The 22,307-nt window shown below is 40.0% G+C and overlaps 2 protein-coding genes across 6 annotated transcripts in view; one reads left to right on the top strand and one right to left on the bottom strand.

The window, feature by feature from the left end:
- stard13b (StAR related lipid transfer domain containing 13b) overlaps positions 1–3,991 on the top strand; it is a 195,210-nt gene extending 191,219 nt beyond the window's left edge. For all 5 annotated transcript variants that reach the window (XM_060826139.1, XM_060826138.1, XM_060826142.1 and 2 more), the window contains 2 exons: positions 301–477; positions 2,495–3,991. In XM_060826139.1, the coding sequence (XP_060682122.1) occupies positions 301–477; positions 2,495–2,612 (295 nt within the window). In that variant the 3' untranslated portion in view covers positions 2,613–3,991. The remainder of the gene's footprint in view (positions 1–300; positions 478–2,494) is intronic.
- A 416-nt stretch (positions 3,992–4,407) lies between these two features.
- Positions 4,408–22,307, bottom strand: part of kl (klotho) — a 91,778-nt gene continuing 73,878 nt past the window's right edge. The window contains exons 4-6 of the mRNA XM_060826977.1: positions 15,993–17,133; positions 13,448–13,699; positions 4,408–4,496 (exon numbers count right to left, since the gene is read on the bottom strand). Of these exons, the coding sequence (XP_060682960.1) occupies positions 4,408–4,496; positions 13,448–13,699; positions 15,993–17,133 (1,482 nt within the window). The remainder of the gene's footprint in view (positions 4,497–13,447; positions 13,700–15,992; positions 17,134–22,307) is intronic.

Raw genomic sequence — 22,307 nt, 5'->3', positions numbered from 1 at the left:
GTTTTCTATGTTTATCTTGCTTTTGCCCAAGATACCTGACAAACGTTCATATTATTAATAATAGAATTTTGAATATTCATGGAAACCAAACATATTGCTTAGTCATCTTGAATTTGGTGTTCATTTATTTAATCAATTAAATGGAAGGTAAACTAAACTAAATCTGTGACTACCAGAAGCTTCAATTATGTTAATAAGGCTCTATCTTATTGGGCATTGTGATATAAGAAACATTTTCATTACTTTTCTCTTGTAAATTCGATTTTTAAAAAAAAATGTTTTTATCTCTGACTCTTTCAGAACATGGAGGACCGATTTACCAAAGGGAACGTGTGCACTTGTGGCCATTTCGATAGAACACGACGATGCGCCTTTGGTGGGTGGAGTCCGAGCCATGGTTATTGACAGTCAGTGGCTGATTGAGCCATGTGGCTCAGGAAAATCACGAATGACACACATAAGCAGAGCAGATCTGAGGTAATTGAGCTATTGTACTCTTAGCATTCTTTTTCAATGTTAACATTCTTCCACAGTGACAAAAAGTGAGAAAAGTCTTGGTGTTCACCTTCATTCTTCAGTAACTCTCTCCAGTGTCCAGATGTGAAGGAATAAATATTTGAATATTATTGAAGAGAGACACGTGCCACTGAGATATCTTGTCTTGCACTGTTCAGGAAAAACGCAAGAACTCCAAATTTCAAACATTCTCAACAATTTTTATATGATAGAAATGGGGTGATAATTGATTGACAAGGCAACTTTGACTGAGGCATGACCATGGAGAATGAAATGGGGAACTATAGGATCCATGCTTTCAGGTAATTAAAAATAAGGGACAAAATCCCTGTGAGGATTTAATTGGTTTGTGCAGGTAGATGTCTTTCCTTTTGAGAGAGACCAGATAGAAGCATTATTTGAGGGGTTTTTGTATTTCACTCATGTGATGTGGGCATTGCTGGTTGGCCAGCAGTTTATTGTCTGTCCTTAATTGCCCTTGAGAAAGTAATGGTGAGCTGTCAACTTGAACCGCTACAGTCCTCGTGCTGTAAGGACTAACCCACAATGCCATTTGGGAGGATGATGTTCCCTTGTATCTGCTGCCCTTGTCTTTCTAGGTAGAAGTGGTTGTATGAGGAGCTGTGAATTTCTGCATTGCATCTTATGGATAGTATACACTGCTACTAAGCATCAGTGGTGGACAGAGTGAATGTTTGTGAATGTATGCCAGTCTAACTGGCTGCTTTGTCTTGGATGGTGTCAAACATCTGGAGTATTGTTGGAGCTGCACTAATCCAGGAAAATGGGGCATATTTTATCACACTCCTAATTTATGCCTTGTAGCCAGAGGATAGACTTCAGGGAGTCAGGTGGTGAGTTGTTTGCTGTATTCTTGGCCTCTGATCTGCTCTTTCGCTACAGTATTTATATGGCAGGTTTAGTTGAGTTTCTAGTTAGTGTTAACCCCCACGATGTTGATAGAGGTAGATTCGGTGGTAACACTGTTAAGTATCTGGGGCAGTGGTTAGGTTGTTTTTCTGTCTGTTATTGGTGATGGTCATTGCATGAGATCAGAATGTTTCTCTTTTAAGATGAAAGTTACTTTTCTTTTTCCCCAGAGAATCATTAGCTTGTGGAACTTATGCAGAACTTAGTGGATACTGGCTGAGTAAGTTTATTAAAGGATTTAGGTTTTCACTAGAAAAGGTGATCGAGGATTTATGGGATGGGGTTGATTGGGCAGCAGATAGGAAAATGGATTTGAGGCCACAACCAGATCAGCCATGATCTTGTTGACTGGCCTGCTTCTGCACCAAAATCCCCCTTAGCTCAGGATGTGCATACGATTGCAAAACATATCAAGAGAAGAAATCCAAAAAAACAGTACAAAGAAAGGTGTCTGGCATTGTTTCTCAAGGTGGTAACTCAATTTTGTAATTTTGCTGATGCTCAAGCCTCTGTGTACTGATTTAATGATCTCATTGTACGGCACAATTAAATTGCTGCTTTCTACTGCCAACCATTTATTATTGAATGTAACATCACTATCTAAATGAAGTAAAAACTGAAACTGCTGGAAACACACAGCTAATGGATCAGCATCTGATAGTAAAAGGTAGGTCAGCATTCAGATCATATTGTTCATTCGAATCTTAGAATGGAATACACCCAAAATGTGAACTTGTTCTTTATTATGTACCTGGAAATCTGGACACCTCCAGTATTCTCTCTTTTTATATTCTAGTTTATAGCTATGTCTGTTTTGATGGTGTATTAAAACAGTGTGGATATTCTTCTGGGTTAAAAAGCATAAATCTTTCTTCCAGTATGTAATATATATTTGTTATTTGTGGTTTATCATTGTGGCTGAGTGCATGCTGTTAACTCTAAAATTTAACTGCAGACTGACACTGTTTCATGCTGCAATATATATGTACATTTGTCTCAGTCTGAGAGAATTCATTACACTAATATCTAAACATCTTGATGTCTTTAGGGGTCGGACTCCAGAATGGTACAATAAAGCCTTTGGCTATCTCTGTGCAGCAGATGCTGGAAGGATCAGAAACTCATTTCAGCCTATAAATTCAGAAGGTCCAGAAACCAAAATCTAAAATGGAAGATTGTATATTGGAAGGGAAGCCATTTTATGGGAAAGTTGATTCCTCGAGGCAAATATATAAATAGCTCACAGTAATGGTTAATGGCTTCCTTGCTAGCAAAGACATTTGTAAATTTTTTTTTGTATTGAGTGATAAACTTGCCAAGGCTGTTCACGGTACTTTACTGTCCTGATTGCCATAGTTATCCTCTAGATTGCAAATACACCAGTGCTGCTGATCAGCATCATCCATAGCTAGATTTTATAGTATTGTATTGCAGTCCCTTTCTTCATGGCCTGATTCAAACTTTCTGCAATTCCTGTGCCATTTGCTGGATAGATTTGTACAAAGCTGTTTGAAAAATCACTGTTGAATATTTGTATTTTTAATTTATCCAAGTATACTCAGTGGAAACTAAGCCTGAAGTCTAGTTAATTATAGTGGGCCTCGTGTGAAACTTGAGGTTCATAAATCCTTACAGAATATTATACTGTGCTTTGCACAGTTCTAGGAATAAGTGCTTCTGAGAAGCATCAACGTTTTTATTTTATATATGTAGATAATAAAAATCTATATGAAGTATAAATATATATATTCTGTATCTATATTTTAAGCGTTTAACATTTAGCTGTGATGCCTGGCTGTCTAGCTGGTATTTCTAGCTCTTGGATCCCAAATCTTGCCATAGAATTTTAAGATGATTTTTGCTATTGTGAGCCAGATGTTTGCACAGCAAGGCCAATTTCACAATGACCTTTTTGAGGTCAGATCTGCTTTGACACAGTTTTAGCTTGACTTTATCTGTGATGGAAATAGTCAAGAAAAGCAACAGAGCTGAGAATAATGTGCATGTATAGATAAATAGATTATTTCATGAAGTCTTTGGAACTTTCCTCCAGCAACCATGCAAGTACAAGTATGTATTTAAAAAGTAATTATGCATTTCAGTAATTTATTGTTCACTCTGGGTTAGCAAAAACAGGATTTTTTTACTGAAATTTTATTCAAACTTTTTTTCTGCAGAGAATGCAGTCTTCATTGTACACCAGTTATACCGGGCATGACTTAGAGCACATTATCATTTTTACAGTATTATTTTCATATACAACATGGTGCAATTACTGGTAAACAATAGTGAAAAAAATACTATGCTAGTGCCACATATTTAGTCAAAAATCATGTATTCTTACTGAGTGTAGTCACTTTATATGTGCATGAGTCAAGTGGTTGCACTTGGGCCATATTTTCAACATAGTATTATGCCTCTGATTGGGATTCCGTATGACCAGGAGTTTTATTTAAGGATGTAACTATTTATACCTCATTTTTACCTCATTTGTTGGATTTGTTTTGACTGTAAATAATGTTTATCTAATATTTAGAGTAAGAAAACCTGATACATTTAAGAATATTTGTGGTTAAAAGTTTCATTATTTCTTGTATAAAATTTATTTTTCCTCATTATGAAATGCACTAATAAAGATTACATCATATAAGTAAGGATTTCTTGGTATTAGTCACATGGAAGATTTTGGTGTTTTCATATGTACTGAAATAACACTTGAATATCTTCAGATGTACAGTTTGTACTGTGACATTAATGTGTTGCAAATCAGTTTTCATTTTTACCATGAATCTAGCATCAGTTGGATGACCCTCAGCTAGGAACTCAAAATAAGTGGTGGAGTTTGAGGGACAAAGGTTGAGTGGGTACTTTAAAATGTCAAGAGGGTGGACAGAGAGCGAGAAAGGGAAGTAAAAGATGGATATTGTGATGCAGAAATGTGAAGTGATAGGAAGCGGCTCTTTAGCCAAATGTTCCTGGCAGCAACGTCCCAAATTGCAGCCAGCTGTCAATATGGCTGCTTTTCGTCCTACGCCACCGTCCTCTACCACCTGAAAAAAGAAAGATCAAGAACAGGGGAGACTAAAGAGAGAAGCCACACTATAACAGTTTTAAAAAGTAATGACTTGTATTTGTATAGTATCTTGCTTCTGGGCATCGCAAAAGGGGCTACAGTGTCTTTTGCAAACTTTGGCAAGGATAGATGGACCTTGGTTTAAAATCTGAACCAAAACTTAGTACCTCAGGCATTGATGAAGTAATGCAATGTTGTATTGAACTATCAGGCTGGACTATGCACTCAAGATTTGGAAGTGTAATGTGATCTTTAAACTTCTGATTCAGGCAAGGGAGCCACTATTCAGCGAAGACGACAAGTATAAGTGCAATCATACATTTTTCAGCATACTTGGACAGTGTTCCAACTTGCTATTTGAATATTTGACACATATCTTAGAATCTGCTTTCCCAGTTTGAGCAGCATATACCTGAAAACCCCCACACCAAACCTGCACTCCATTGTCTTTACTTTTCATTGAAGTGGAAATAGTATATTTGTTAAAAATTGGCCAGTGCAAGATTTATGAGATAAACTAACATATGGAACCAAAACTTATTGAATCACTTCTCGGAGAAAAGGGAAAAAAAATTAAGTCCATGGAAAAAAATCCTGAAATCATCTCTTTCTTACTGCACCCTTATCAAAATCATTTTAAAATAACACCTTGTAGGTTCTAAATATATTTCTAAGAGCCCCCACCTGTGCTCTCCACCCCTTCGCCACACACACACACACACACAGTCCAGTAATCTTTCTCTGTATTGTTACAATGGAAAATGCTTCAGTGTAAGCATCATTTCAGTAATATTTTAAGTCATTTCAGAAGTGAATGTAAAAGTTTGTTTTGAAAAGCAGCTTATTAATTATAGGGAGCTGGCAGGAGCTTAGACTTTTAAAGACTATTTTCAATGCTTTATCCAGCACAAGAACATTCTCTGTCCTTTCACACTCCACACACATGCAACTACATTAACTCATCTATTGTTACATCATACAGTAACATAAATGATTTAGGTTTATAAACTCAAGGCACAATTTCAGCATAAAGGTATACCATGACTCCAGCCAATGGTTAATGTTAGTTTATATTTATTCATTTATCATTTTCTGCATTCCCAGGCTGTGATGGAATCTTTTGATTGTAAGGGTGGGAGTTGGTTATGTCAAGCTTCAGATGTGTTGCACTTCAAAAAAACCAGGCAGCCTTCGTGGTAATCAATAAATAACAAGTTATATATTTGTACCACACAAATGCTGGATAAAGACCATTTCAAATGAGAGACTCTAACTGTCATCCCTTGACATTTAATGGCAGTAGGAAAAAATGAGGACTGCAGATGCTGGAGATCTCAGTCGAGAGTGTGGTGCTGGAAAAACCAAACACGTCAGGCAGCATCCGAGGAGTGGGAGAATCGATGTTTTGGGCATAAGCCCTTCATCAGGAATGATTCTCCTTCTTGAATGCTGCCTGACCTGTTGTTTTTTACAGCACCATATTCATTTAATGGCATTACCCCATCAATGAAACCCTACATCCAAGAGATTACCATTGAATAGTAGCCACTAAATAGTGACTTGTAGCCACTATTTTTATATGGCTTGTTCAGAGATCAAGAATTCATCAGCGAGTGACTCATCACCCATTTCCCCAAAGCCTATCCACCTGACCATACATCTGACTGGTCTAAGTAGTCCAATAGCACTCCAACTTGAAACCATCCAGGACAAAGCATCCTGCTTGATTGGCACCACATCCTCAAACATTCAGTCCTTCCACCACTTGCACAGAGATAGCAGTGTATGCCATAGACAAGATACACTGCAAAATTCACCAAGGCTCTATAGGAAGCACCGTCCAAATCCCAAACCCTCATAGGATAAAGGTAGCAAACACCTGGGAGCATCACCACCTGCAAGTTCACCTCCAAGCCAGACTCATTCTGATTTGGAAATATATTGCTATTTCTTCTATATAGCTGGGTCAAAATTCTTGAACACCCTAATGGTATTAACAACACATGGACTGCAACAGTTCAAAACCACAGATTACCACCACAATTTCCCATAAGTGGAAAACAAAAGCACCATTTGAGTTCTGAATGAACTAGTGATATCTGTAGCTACATTTGACTACTTGTGACAATTGGGTAGTCAGTTAACAATTTGATAACTGGTTCAAAGAAACAAAGCTAAGAAAACAAACAGCAATGGTGTTACATGTTTTAATTAACATTTTTCAGTCAATTTAATTATGTCACATGCATATTTTACAAAGGAAAACTTTTATTTACAGAGCACATTCATTACAAAGAACAATAAGCAAACTTAACAAAAATATGCACATCTAAAAATATATTTTCAGCACTTTTTATTTCAATTTAAATGATACACTCTTGTGTTAGAATCATTATTCATCATTGATTTCCTGTCTTTTCTCAGAGCTGTCTGTGTCTGAACTTTCTTGATCTGTTATCAAACTATTAGATCATGGACTGAATCTTGTTTTTGTTTTGGCTAAGTCTGAGTTGTGTTGACTTTTTGGGAAGTTTGACACTGGTAGGTTTCTCTGTATCTTACCAAACTCAGCTCATCAATTGTCTACAACATCCCTACAGCATCTCATGTCTGATGTCTGCCCCACCGTATCACATGTTGTTGCCATGACAACTTGCCAGTCAGCTGATATTCAGTGAAACACTAGCATTCCTTGCACCCATGCCTTCATTAAAACTTTGTGGCATACCTCAACTAGTGCTCGTATTCTGAAGCTGCACTGCTCAGAGTCAGAAAATGTTAGAGATGGGGAAAGATAGTACTGCAATTCTCTGTCCGGGACTTGGAAGTCCTGGTGGATGGGATCGTACAGAGAAGGGCTGTACATTTCCTGGAGGATTGGCAGAAGACATTAAGCTGCTGGATCCTGCCAAACATAATTTGAAGCTGCCACTCATATCGATGTCATCTCCAAGGTATAGAGGAAGTGTCAGCAGTGCAGTAGGAAGGTCTTCCTGTTCTGCCAGAATTAGTGCCAGATTGTCACCTCACACACACACTGCCTCCAGTATTGCACCAGCTATACCACTGTACAAGCTACCACTTCCATGATCGATTCAAACAACTTCTATCACTCATTCAGCACCCTCAACCTTCCATACCGCTAACCTGGCATGCTCACCATACTGCCTCCTTCACCTTCAAAGCATCCACACCATCCCCACATGGACCAGGACTACCACACATTCAACCTACTGTAATCTTACACAATCCCTGACCCGCTCCCTCATCTTCTCATTGCAGAGACTGGCAGCCCATAATAGAGCAGAGGGAGCCTGCACAATTGGGATGCCCAATATAGATTTCTCATCCAAGGCAATTTCCACTCAGGGCACTGTCGGGGTGGTAATTCCCTCCACCTCAGTGGCAATGTTACTGCTAGTAGCTAAGCCCTGTGTACAAAGGGATCCAAATGTTAGAGATCATTAGGGGAGGCCCAGTGTTTAGCACTGCTGCCTCACCGCACCAGTGATGTGGGTTTGATTTTGGGTGACTGTGCGGAGTTTGCACATTCTCCCTGTGTCTGCATAGGTTTTCACCAGGTGCTCCTCCCACAGTCCAAAGATGTGCCAGTTAGGGGTGGATTGACCATGTTAAATTGCCCATAGTGTCCAGGGATGTTAAAGTTAGGTGGATTAGCCATGGGGAATGCAGGGTTACAGGGATAGGGTAGGAGGTGAGTCTAGGTGGGATGCTCTTTTTGAGTTGATGTGGACTTGGAGGGCCGAATGGCTTGTTTCCACATGGTACGCATTCTATAGGAGGGTCAATGGTGCCAGTAGCACACAATGCCACAAATACACATTGTTTCCTGCTGCTTGTAGCTTATGTGGTAGATGCTCAGCATAAATGAACTTCCATGAAGCCTACAATATGGCCAGGTACTGTTGTGAAAATACATTCATCCGCTGGAGTGAAAGACTCACAAGCAGATCCATGAAATGTACAGTCAACAACATTGATGTCCAAAGTTCACCTGCCTGATGAACCCCCCCCCCCATCCCATGACCTTTTGTAAGTTCAAGCTGTGGAGGATCAATTTGCTTCTGGTAAGAAAACCCTTGTTAAGCCCAGCCCATCCAGGAACAAGTTACCCAGGATCATCCTGTCAAATCTCCAGGTCAATGGTGTCTGCATCAAAGCAGGATCTCTTCAACCCAGCTGTGAAACTTGGACATCGTGAAAGGGAGGGAAAGAAGATAACATTGAAGCTGTTCGGTGGCACTTGTTATTTGAACTTTGTACAACGATGTTGTTGATTGTACCTTTCATGTATCTGCTTCCCTAATGATCTCTAACATTTGGATCCCTTTGTACACAGGGCTTAGCTACTAGCAGTAGCAATGCCAGTGAGATGCTGCCTCCAAAGGGATCAATGCTGTGGAATGACCAGGCAGTATGTAGCCTACAGGCCCAAGTGCGATACCTTTCAGGGGCCAGTGAGTTTGAACACCATAATGAATAGTATGTTCTGCAGCTCTCTCCCTCAAGTTGAGACAGTTACTACACCCACTCCAATTGTTCCAGCAACCAATTGTCCTCCCATTACGCATTTTCAATTTCCAGTACAATGACAGGAAACAATGAGTGTTCCTCTGCCAGTGGTTCCCAGCCCCAGCCTGAAAGTTTCCTTGAGCCTCCAATTATCAACATCCCCTTTGTACTGGCCCAACCTGTTAACCCCACAGGATTCACGCTTCCCTAAGTTTCCACTAAATCTGGCTGTACACCTGCCTAACCTTCCCACTCTAACTTTAACCTATAAGGTAACCATGTCTGTTGTGCTAATTTAAGTTTCTCCCATATACAATTGTCACAAAGCCAGGGTATCACTGACCACAGACCACTCCCTCCCTCTCTCATCGCATCCTTCCCAGCCACATTTTACAGTATCATTCCCTTTGAAATCCTCCTGCACCCCCTTCAAAACTGTGCTGAACCCAAGAGGCTGTAGACCCCAATCCCAAAGACTAATGTGCCAAGACTCAGTACCATGTCTGTGGTGGCAATTTCACACTCCTAACCTCACAGCTGACCCATTAGGTTTTGAGGACAGACATAATGGCTTGAGCATGCCCCAACCCCTCAACCAACATGAGTAGGCAGGCAGACACAGGTAAGATGTGCCCAGACCCCTGATTGCTGCCAATACATCTCTCAACTTCATTAGCTCTACATACCCTCAACCACCCCAAGACTTGTCTCTACTGAGTCAATGGACTGACAGTGGCCCAGAGCCATGGACTCCCTGAACAACAATACTAAAACCAGAAGCCTGAGCATAGCCATTCCCTTGGAGGCTGTCCATAACTTACTCTGCTAGGACCCCTTGATTAATGTTTCCAAGGATTTGGATAAATGGTTGCTTGCTGCACATGCAGCACGTTTGACATGTAAGTTACTGGCACATGGAGTAGATGTGAGATTGCCATAGCACCTTGCCATATCCAATATCTGGGCCCTAAAGTGAGGAATGAAATGCAGCAAGGCAAGACGCCTGATTGTGTGACTGTGCTAAACAGCAAGACAAGGTCTAGATGCTGTGAACATGCAAGGAGGCACTAAGTGAGAGAGGCGGGTACCTATCCCTGTGTGCAAAGTGACTTTCTGCTGCTTACAGTACGCATTGCTGGTACGCCCAGCATTTCTGTGCTTCTATAGTAGAAGTGTGAGGATGGATATACAGTAATGAACTGACATGTCAGATGCCAGTATCCATGGAGGAGGAGTGACTGCAGCTGGAGCCAATAACTGAATACTGTGCCCTGAGCTGTTGTTTGGTTGCAGGTAATGTAAAGGTACTCCAGAGCAAGCAACAAGCTGAATTGGTCAGGTATACACTCTGCTTTCCTTGTCAAGGTTTCCTGAAAATTAGCTTGTTTGGTAAAAATGGTAAGATGGGAGTCTGAGGATTAATAAGGCAAATTGTGGTGCTAACAAGGCATTTAACAATTAATAATGTGTCAATTAGCATCTCACCACTGCCACTTGTGAAAAGCAGAAAAGATGAAAAGAGATGATCTTCACATAGAGACAGGCCTCAATGAACTTATCACCTGATTCTGCTACACATCTCACCATAGCCTTAGTACTCAGACTCCTGTAAGAGTCGCCAATGTGTTTCCATCAAAAGTACATGCATCAGAATAGACCCTTTATAGCAGTAAGTTGAAAAAGGACGTTAAAGATATATCAACTAGGAGAAAGTGAGGACTGCAGATGCTGGAGATCAGAGTCAAGAGTGTGGTGCTGGAAATCATTCCTGATGAAGGGCTTATGGCCAAAACGTTGATTCTCCTGCTCCTTGGATGCTGCTTGACCTGCTGTGCTTTTCCAGCACCACACTCTCAACTAAATATATATTGGCTTATTTTTAAATACCTGGACACACTTCTTTTCATGACAGGGCAATGCAGAGCTGTCTACATTACTTGGAATAAAAGGCTTTGCCTAATCTGCAGTAGATTCTTACAATGATATGATTAGCAAACAGAGTAGACTTATTCTTGTTAAGCTGGGAATTATTAAATTAAAGTATCGTATTTTAATCAACATTTTAATACCAAGATATAGAAATGGGGGCAAGTGAAAAATATTTTGTGTCAAGCTAATAGAACCAACACTTTCGAGGATGGCTTGGGGGATTTACACAAACATCTGAATGGCAAATGCCTTTCACATAACAGTATATATTTACCATTAAGTTTCTGATACATGCTTTATGTCTTGATCCTTTGTCTGATACTTTGCTGTACCTCAATTCTCTCAATCTTAGAAATAATTGAACAACTGCAGAACCTTCCCAGCCATTAGATTGCTTGTAAGTATGACTTGGCTGACATTCATTAATTTTATCCCTCTCCAATCAGTTATTTCTTGCCCCTGGCAACCTGTCCAATGTATGGAATTAATGATCAGATTAGAAAATACAGAATCAAGTTATTATCATTCCCCACTGTAGCGTGGTCAGGCACTGCTGCATGCTATGAATGATAGTCCTTCTACATATTTCTGGTGACTGATGCAATGAAGAGGGAACTAAAGATTCATGGAATGATTCCAGCACAAGGTCATCCATCCTGCCTGTGTCCATTAGCGTGAGCAATTTGGTTCCTGTCATTCCCTTGCCTTTTACTTGCAATTCTACATATTATTCTTGCCAGATAATCATTCAATTCCCTTGTAAAAGCCACTGTTGAATCTACCTCCATCTTATGCTGAATCAGTGCATTTCAGATCCCAACTTCATGCTTAGTAAAATAGTTTTTCTTCATGTTGCTTTTCCTTTTTGTTGCCATTTACCTTTAATCTGTGTTCCCTGGTTCTCAATCTTTCCAGCAATGGTAACGTTATTTTTATGTTCTCTGTCCAGAGCCCTTGTGGCCAAAGACCCGAGGAGAATGTTGTTGTTGCTCCTTTACCGGTGCTGGAAGTCTGCCCTATGTAAGTTTGGGCTGGGATCAATGGCAGGCAGCTGAGAAATCTACTCCATGGCACTTTGGCACAGTGGGCCTCCCCAAATTTCTTCATATATTTCAAGATATTAATAAGCTGAGAAATAACTTATAGTGGTTAGTGCTCCTGACTTATTTTTATTCATTCTTAGGATGAGGGTGCCTCTGGCTAGGTCAGCATTTATTATCCAACTGTAATTATCCAGAGGGCAGTTAAGAATCAGCCACAATGTTGTGGGCCTGGAATCACACGTGGGCCAGATCGGATAAGAATGATAAATTTCCTTCCTCACAAAAGATACTAGTGAACTAGACTGATTTTTCCTGATGAGCAGCAATTATTTTATGGTCAACATTAGACCCTATATTCCAGAGTTTTATTGAATTCAAATTCCACCATGATGGGATTTGAGTCCAAGTCCCCAGAACATTACCTGAATCGTCTAATAATAATAATAATAATAATAATAATACCACAAGGCCATCAACTCCCCTTGAGATCTTGGTGCTTCACATACATATTGGAAATTTAGATTTGCAGGGACACCATATCTTCTATGTTGAAATGAATGGAAAACAAAAAGTGGAATCATGAGTTGGGTATAGACCTAAATTTACAGATGAAAGATTGCATTAAAGTTCTAACTCTATCACTTCTTTGACACTCCTGTTCTGCTCAAAGTGATTTATACTACATATACTATATTCCTCAAATTTACATCAACAGGAGGCATGGTTGGTCAATGGTTACACTCATTACCTGCTGCAGATTAAGAGATATCCATATTTGATCTCTGGTGTGTCCTGAGTTAGCTGATCACAAGCAAGTTGTTCATTTGGAAGTTACAGATAGCCTTGTGTGAAGGAGGTGACATCCTGATGCTTGACAGCTATGTAATGCTGAAGAGTGTTCAGGGACATTTCGGTTTGAGGTAATTGTCTAAAACAGGCAACTTCAATCAGCAGACCATGTATTATGTCTTTCCCTGACTTTCCCAATTTTTATTGACTTCAATAGAAAGTGGGAAAGAGTAAAATTTGTTGCCAATTTGCTACCATTCAATATACAAAATTAAAATGATCCCCTGTGTTTGTGGCTGTAGGGTGAATATTGCTCAATGGCCAATTATGTAATTATTCTCCAGACTTAGTCACATTACTTATTGAATGACTGCAAATTTGAGTCACTGCCTTTAAGTCAGAATTGTTGAACACTTTTTAGAAGGAAAATGAAAATTAGATGAAAAATTAAAGTCAGATTATTGACCAGAAAGAACATTTCTTTACATATCACTCTTGGCAAACTATAAATGAGTGCCTTCCTCAAGACAAGTTTATACCTCTTTAAATAGAATGCTTTACTTATATTTTCTGCATCTTTTTGTCGAATAATAAATAATTAAGAACATAGTTGCAGTAAAAACACTTAAAATACATAATGCAAATATTAGCAACTGTTTTCTGAAGAATGAAGGATTGCATTTTGAAGAAGAATTTAAGTCTTGATAACATTTTGTACTGGTGATTTTTGATGTTGGAAATCCGCCATTATCTACAATTCTTCTGTAATGTTCAACAGAGAGCTTAGCTGCTCGATTAGAAGCGTAGAAGCCATAGTTTGGTTCATCAATATCTCTTAAGGCCCAAGCAAAATACCCGCGAATGTTTACTCCATCTAATTTTAAGGCTGGAAAACAAATTGAAGGCATGAGAGGGTAAATTGCATGACATGCACAACCACAATGTGAACATTTTGTAAAAATGGGCCTGGGTTTGAATATATATGCTGTCTTGCGCATCTTCAGGACATCATGGCTTTGGCAAGTGTACTAAACAGGCAATATCAGATCATTTCTCCATTAAACACAGGACTATATTTTCTTCCAGCTAACTTCAATCAAGTTTTATAATGGACAGACAATCCATCAACACGCACAATAAAGTTTAATTTTTTATGTCTTTCTCAATTCCTATAAAATGAATTCAACCTGCAGTCATGCTATTTATTGTAGATATAAATGTGTCAGTTCATTTATGTACATTCACAATCAGCAGTTCAATGACAACGAGGGGTAAATTGGATTAGGTAATGAATGTTAGGCAGGTCAGTGGAAGAGTGCCCTGCTGTTTTCTTAAAGTGCAATTATCCACCTTCATCCGCCTCAAACAATAGCTTAGTGATTCAAATGGAAGGTAGCCCTTGAGGTAGTACAAGAGGATTTTGACACAGAACCAATTTTTGCTGTGATTTCATTTTATCTTTTGTCTGCGTCCTCTCCCAGTTGTCAAATATTCTACTCACTACTTCTCCCACTTCCACATCAAAAGGACATATTTACTGCTCCCCTTGGAACTTGCATCAGCTGAGAATTCCCTGACTCCCTCTGTGGGCCGTAAGAAACATTTGAAGTATTACTAGGGTCATCAATCCTCAAGTAGAGATCACCCCAAAGCCCAACCAAAACCTTTTTTTTTATGGGAAACAGGAGGAATTGACAGAATAAATTTCATAAAGATATAAAGTAATAAGCAAGGAATCTTGCAAACATTGATGAACTGTCTTTGGTTCATTCCAGCACCTGCATGCATTGACTCCAGCTTTATCATTTTATGATTTGCTCAGCATTAAAATGCACTTCTCACTTCACATCCTAACAAGATGCAGTTTTCCACCTCCAGAATATTATCCATTTGGTTCAAAATTTCCCCGTCTGCTGTCAGAATCCTAACCCACATTTCCATTCTTCTGATTTTTCAAATGCTGTCATCAGTGACTTTCCAACCACCACCTGTCTCAAACTTAACCTCATCTCTGAGGTAATATTTGTTCTCTCTCACAAAGTCTTGAATGTATATTACTGAGTTGGCTGGATGACTGGTTTGTGATGCAGTGTTACACCATCAGTGTGGGTTCAATTCCTGCACAGGCTAAGGTGACCATGAAGGACTCTCCTTCTTCACCTTTTCCCCTTGCCTGAGGTGTGGTGACTCTAGGTTAAAACACCACCAGTCATCTCTTGCTGATAAAAGAGCAGCAGTCTGGGACTACGGTGATTCTTTACCTCCCAGCTCTCACCTAAAGCTTTTGAAACATTCTATTGTATTGATTTCAAGATGCATGAACTAAATTTTCAAATGCTTCCATGGCTCTGCTTCATGCTCCTTTCTCCAGCTGCATGCCCCAACACTTCCATTTTACACATTCTGCTCAATCATTGGCAAATTTATTGGACCCAATTTTAATGGACTCAAAACCCACTTATTTGTAGAGAATTAATATTGACACCAAAATACTTCAGTTGATCTTCCCGTTCTTTGGAACATTGTAAAACCATTTTGCTTTCCCACCTTTGTCCTCTTTAATATAGCCCCCTTAAAACATATCTCTGGGCTCATGACTCGATCTTTCTCTTGCCTTTGTAAGGAGGTCTGACATGTTTCCCCACTCTACAAATGCTAGTTGTTGTAAAGATAGGGATGTGACAACTTGAGAAAGCTTCAATCACATTGTGGGTATCAGCTCAAGAAGATTAATTGTTAACTTGAATTCACTTGTCTGATGCAAGAAGACATGCGAAACAAAAAGAAAAACAAGATACAAAATCAAACAAAACAGGAAAATCAGCAACAAAGGCTGCTGAGGTGGAAAGAGACAGAAAGAGTTTTCATCCATAGAATAGAGAACCCTTCTTGGGATGAACTAAAACATTTCAGTGCAGTGAATTGCAAAAACAAACAAATAAATAAAAATCTAACATTGGTGAAAGCACATTACAAAAGTTGAGAACAATTGCATGTTTAATTTTTCAAATAATCTCTGGTGATATTTTGCATATGCAGGAAGTTTTGGATATACTGGAAATGTTTGACAATGGTAGGGCACAGATAAACACCCGTATTCCGAGCAGCAGGCAACACAAACACTAGACTTACAATAAAACATGTACATGTGTTAAATCAAGACATGGCAAATGGCTTACCTTTCAAAACTTCATTAATGTAACTCTGAATGTAGTAAACACGCAACTTGTCTTTGGAGGGTGAATCATCATCAATGCCATTTGATGTGATATAAATTGGGATGTTGCCATATTTTGATTTTATCCACCTGAGGAGTTTACGTAAACCCCCTGGCACAACTGCTTTTCCATCTGGTGATGCCAACCAAGTAGTATCTTTCAGGTGCTGCACTTTGAACTCATAACCAGTCTGGGCTCCAGTTTGACCTTCTAGATGTATAATATGAGTTGTGTAGTGGTTCAACGCCACAAAATCACCAGAGCCACGGATTAGCTCTTTCTCTTCATTTGTGAAGTAAGGCAAATAAGAATTGTGCCATCCAGTGTTTTGCCTTTGGCTCTGCCAGTCTCGCATGATGAATGGGTAGTCTCCAGTGCCAAAAATAGGCTCTGCAAACCAACCAATATCAAACTCTAAACTTCTAGCAGCTGCTTCTATATCATTCCTAGAGAAAGGGTTGGCCGGGTCTACCCAATCAGCATGAAGGGAAACTGAGATCTGCCCCTTTTGAGTCTTACGAAATTCATTGTTATAGAGATGCCAGACTAAAGCATGTGCTTTGATTAAATTGTGGCCTAAAATGGTGAAGTTTGGTTTGTGTGCTACTATGTGCTTTATGCCATTTGGCTCACTCATTGTTATCCAGAACTTCACTTTGTTTCCCAGCTGTCTGAAACATAACCTGGCATATTCCACGAAAGCCTGAATTGTTTCTGGGTTTATCCAGCCCCCATTGTTCTCTAACACTGACGGCAAACGCTGATCTTCAAGAGTAGGATGATATAGAACAACGACCGGAGTAACATTCACACGTAGAAGCTCACTGACGTAGCATTTATAATAGCGCAGGTTTGCTCTGGTCACCTGTGTGGTGTTGCCAGTCGGTAGGATCAGTGACCAGTTGAGGGAGAATTGGAAGTGAGTGGCATGTGTATTCTTCAAGAGGAGAATTTCTTGTCTGATAGTGCTGTAATCAGTGCACTGAGCCTTACGCAGTTGGCCCATTACTCCTTTGACTTTCAGCAACCTTCCAGTACCATTAATGTCCCATTTGTAGATATTGCGATCAACAAACTGAGGGGTTGTAGGAGATGTTTCTACCTAAGAATTTTTAAAAAAGACAAAAATATAGCACATTACTGAACAAAACAATATGATTTTACTCTCTGGATACATTTAGAATTCCTTAATTATTTAAAAAGACAAAACAAAGGTTTATTATAGCCTTGAGTTTATAAGTGAGCATTATATGTCATTAGTTATTTTCTGTAGCTTAGGACCACCTGGGCCAAGCAGTGGATTGCTCTAGGCACTTGTCTTCACACTACTTCACAAAGGAGGCATCCAACAAAATGGACCAATCGAGTAAAAGCTTAATTTTAAAATGAAAGAACTAAAAGATCACTGAGATACATTTTGATGGGCCCAGAGAATTATTGACAAAATCATATGATGTACCAAAACCAGCTTCTTGTTTGAAACATCAAGAGAACTGTGTTAACCCCCTCTTACACATGGCACTTTGGTTCAGTAAGTTATTTACTTCCAAGTCTGAAGTTGGTGGGTTCATGCCAAATTCCACAGCATGACCACAGAAACTAGTTGTCACTGCTGTACTGTTCTGAAGGAGTTCTGTATAATGAGATGTTAAATTGAGTGATCCTGCTGTAATATTCATAAAAGTGGAAGGCTGGAGTAATTCTTTGAATATGTTAGTCAGCATTCAACCCTCAGTCATAGTTACCAGAGCAGAATAAGCGTTCACTTATGCAGTTTGGTATTTGCAAGTTCCAGCTCAGAGTGTCTTATTATTAATATTATTATTTACTAAACTGTTATTATTTACTGAACAATTGATGACAAATAGAATTCTGCACAGCAACAGGGTCTGAAAGTGAGGGTCAACACATAACAATAGGCAGTGGGACATGCAGTTGCATTTCCTCCTCCACTGCCCCCTCAAATCTGCTTTCGTAATCAGAGGGTCAACAGTTCAGCACCCTCAGCATCATGACCACAAACAATGGCAACTAAAAGAAGACATCGCAATGGCCGGGCACCCTCAAACTCAGGGAAGTGTGCTCTAGGGTTTGTGTCATGTCTCACGGTCAGTGTGCCTTTAAAAGACAGGCTAATAATATCACTAGTCTATTAGCATATGGACCTAAGGGTCTAAAACTCCCAATTGCCATCTTACCTCAGATCATTGAAGCATGACAATCTACTGAAAGCATCCTCGTATATTGTAACATAATAGCTTAATATTAGCCCAGGCACCTATGCAACTGGTTAATTTAATCTTTGTTCATAACAGCTAACCAATAAATGATGAATCCTTAATACCATGGCAACCACACCCAGTTTCTTTAGGGAATAACATAAGCATTGTCGGATTAGATGAAAGCACCGTGTTGGAGGTAAACTCCCACTATGGGAGGCACTGAGGCCAATTTGTGAGGCTCCAGTGAGATGGGAAGGTTGTACCATTGCCAAAAGAGATAACTATTGCTGCCGGGGATGTCTCTATTGGTTGGAGCATCCACAAAAATAGACAACATTCCCCACCATCAGGAGCTCACTGGGAGACTGCCAGAACAAATTTGGCTTACTCCCCGTGAGGCACTCCCACTACTAAAAAAATGTCAGGGTAGGTGTAAATGTTTTGAATACATTCCTGACGCCTACATATGCCTTTTAGCCAACCTGTCCTTGTTGGTAAAGCCCAATCCTTCATTTTTAAAGTAATTTACCAACTGTGAAGTGTTTGAAGATGTCACAGTTTATACAATAGAAACTGTCCTTTCTTACATTCCATAAAAATTAATCATGAAAATATATTAACACATTATTTGATAAATACATTTTTCATTAGTGAGATTCTACAGAGGTAGATGTTACAAACCTGGACATGTCAGTGGGAGTCTTATCCCTGTGGCAGCATGAATTGGAATTGATATGCTGCCCATGATTTCCCAGCAATAAAATAAAAGGGTTGGAAATCACAGATGAGTGCGTGGCAAGTTCTGAACTGTGGTTAAATGGTGTTTTGATGCTTATTTCCTGATTTTTAACAGGAGAACAATAAGTCACTAAAAGAGATTTTTGTGTTCCTCAGTTCAAGTCCTTCCAGTTTTACCTGAGTTGCTGTCTAATCCTGGGCATACAGAATTTAACCTGATATAATAATATAATAATACAGCAGAAAAGGACCAAGGTTGAGGAGATGTTTGTTCTGAGAGCTTTGGAACTCTCTGCCTCAGAAGTCAGCAAAAGCAGAGTCATTGAATATTTTTGAGAAGGAGGTAGATAATGTCTTGTTAGGTAAGGAAATCAAGGGTTATTAAGGATAGATCGAAATGTGAAATTTGAAACAAACAGATCATCCATGATCTTTTGGAATGGAAGACCAGACTCAATGAGCCAAGTGACCAATTTCTTCTTCTATTTAGTATGTTGGTATGTGGTCATGTCTGTGCCTGCTCTTTGGAAGAATTATCAAATTAAACCCATTCCCCTGCATACAGATGATAACCAAATTGCAATTATCTTTGTGCAAAACTTCATTACAGTATTTGAAAAAGCTGGCAGATTTCAAAATGGGGAGCATTTAGAGACGTCATCAGATTCAATGTGGGTGGTTTGCCAAAAAATGAACCTATTCCCTGCAGTGAGTAAAAGAAATTCAGAGAGTGAATCATGTCTGGTTGTTTTTCCACACACCCAGACACCAAGCGGAGAGCATTTTTGAGAAGGAAATAGTCACAAATTGCCTGCTCATCCATTTGGCTGACCATGATGTATGTAACTTGGGATTTTAAATTTTGAGTTGTTAATTATATAGAAGCTGAGCGTGATGTCTCATTGAAATGATAGTGTTAAAAATGCACAAACCAATAAAGATATTGCAATTAATGTTATAGTATCTACAGTATGAAAATCTACAGTAGTAGAAAAAAGAAGAAATAAAGAGGCAGTAAATGGAGAAAATGGTTAAAATTCAGGAACCAGAACGACTTACCAGAGGTATGCAGTGGGGCCCAGGTCTCTTGCACAGAGCCTGTCCCTGTTGCACAGAAAGGAAGGAGGGAAAGGAGGAGAGTGTTAGTCATTGGCGACTCGATAGTCAGAGGCTCAGATAGAAGGTTTGTTGGGAACAAACGAGACTCGCAGTTGGTGTGTGGCCTCCCAGGTGCCAGGGTCCGTGATGTCTTTGGCGTCCTGAAGGGAGAGGGTGACAGCCTCAACTCGTTGTCCATGTAGGTAACAACGAACAGGTCGAAAGAGGGATAGGGATGTAAGGCAGGATTTCAGGGAGCTAGGGTAGAAGCTGAGAGCTAGAACAAACAGAGTTGTTATCTCTGGTTTGTTACCCATGCCATGTGATAGTGAGGCAAGGAATAGGGAGAGATATCAGCTGAACACGTGGCTGCAAGGATGGTGCAGGAGGGAGTGTTTCAGGTTCTTGGATAATTGGGCTCATTCTGGGGAAGGTGGGACTTGTACAAACAGGACGGTCTTCACTCAAACCAGAGAGGTACTAATATTCTGGTTGGGAAATTTGCTGGTGCTATTCGGGTGGGTTTAAACTAGCTCAGCAGGGAGATGGGAACTGGAGGTGTAGTTGCAGAGCACAGGAGGATGAGAGTAAGAAGGCTAGGGACAGGATTTCAGGGTCACAGAAATGTGCTGGCAGACAGCAAAGTGGTTTGAAGTGTGTCTACTTCAACACCAGAAGTATCCGAAATAAGGTGGGTGAGCTTGCAGCATGGATAAGTACCTGGGACTTCGATGTTGTGGCCATTTCGGAGACATGGATAGAGCAGGGAATGGATGTTGCAGGTTCCAGGTTTAGATCTTTCATTCAGAATAGGCAAGGCGGTAAAAGAGGGAGAGGTGTGGCCTTGTTAATCAAGGATAGGATAACGGTGGCTGAGGCAACTTTTGATGAGGACCTGTCTACTGAGGTGGTGTGGGCTGAGGTTAAAAACAAGAGAGGAGAGGTCACACTGCTTGGAGTTTTTTATAGGCTTCCGCAGAGTTCCAGGTAGGTGGAAGAGAGGATTAGCAAAATTATTCTGGGTAGGAGTGAAAGGAAAGGGTGGTCATTATGGGGAATTTTAACTTCCCCAACATTGACTGGAAATGCTATAAGCTGAAAATGTGTTGCTGGTTAAAGCACAGCAGGTTAGGCAGCATCCAAGGAACAGGAAATTCGACGTTTTGGGCCAGAGCCCTTCATCAGGCTCTGGCCCGAAACGTCGAATTTCCTGTTCCTTGGATGCTGTCTAACCTGCTGTGCTTTAACCAGCAACACATTTTCAGCTCTGATCTCCAGCATCTGCAGACCTCACTTTTTACTGGAAATGCTATAACTCTAGTACATCGGATGGATCAGTTTTTGTCCAATGTGTACAGGAGGGTTTCCTGACACAGTATGTCGAAGGGCCGACAAGAGGGGAGGCCACACTGGATCTGGTGCTAGGTAATGAACTAGGCCAGGTGTTTGATTTAGTTGTAGGTGAGCACTTTGGAGAGAGTGACCATAAATCAGTTGCATTTAGTTTAGCGATGGAAAGGGATAGGTACATGTTACAGGTCAAGAGTTATCGATGGGACAAGAGCAATTATAATGCGATTAGGCAAGAATTAGGATGCATAGAATGGGATGACAAAATACAGGGGATGCAGACAATGGAAATGTGGAGTTGGTTTAAGGAACAGGTATTGAGTGCCCTTGATAGGTATGTCCCTGTCAGGCAGGGAGGAAGTGATAAGGTAAGGGGACAGTGGTTTACAACAGAAATTGCATCTCTTGTTACAAAGAAAGAGGGGACTTATGTGATGATGAGACAAGATGGTTCAGGTGAGGCGATGGAGAGTTACAGATCAGCTAGGAAGGATTTAAAGAGAGAGTTAAGAAGAGCAAAGAGAGGACATGAGCAGTCTTTAGCAAATAGAATAAAGGAGAACCTTAAAGCTATTCATAGGTATGTGAGGAATAAAAGGATGATTAGGGTAGGAATAGGGCCAGTCAAAGACAGAAGTGGGAAGTTGAGTATGGACGCTGTGGGGATCAGAGAGGTGCTAAATGAACATCTCTTATCGGTTTGCACTCAGGAAAAAGAGAATATTGTAGAGGAGAAGAATGAGATACAAGATATTAGACTAGAAAGGATCGAGGTTAGTTACGAACAGGTGTTATCAATTTTAGAGGGAGTGAAATTAGACAAGTCCCCTGGGCGGGATGGGATTTACCCGAGGATTCTCTGGGTAGC

The sequence above is a fragment of the Hemiscyllium ocellatum genome, chromosome 6, assembly GCF_020745735.1.
Source record: "Hemiscyllium ocellatum isolate sHemOce1 chromosome 6, sHemOce1.pat.X.cur, whole genome shotgun sequence".
In the NCBI taxonomy this organism is placed as follows: Eukaryota; Metazoa; Chordata; class Chondrichthyes; order Orectolobiformes; family Hemiscylliidae; genus Hemiscyllium; species Hemiscyllium ocellatum.
Note: the sequence above shows the minus strand (reverse complement) of the source record. Positions and strands in the feature narration are given on the sequence as shown.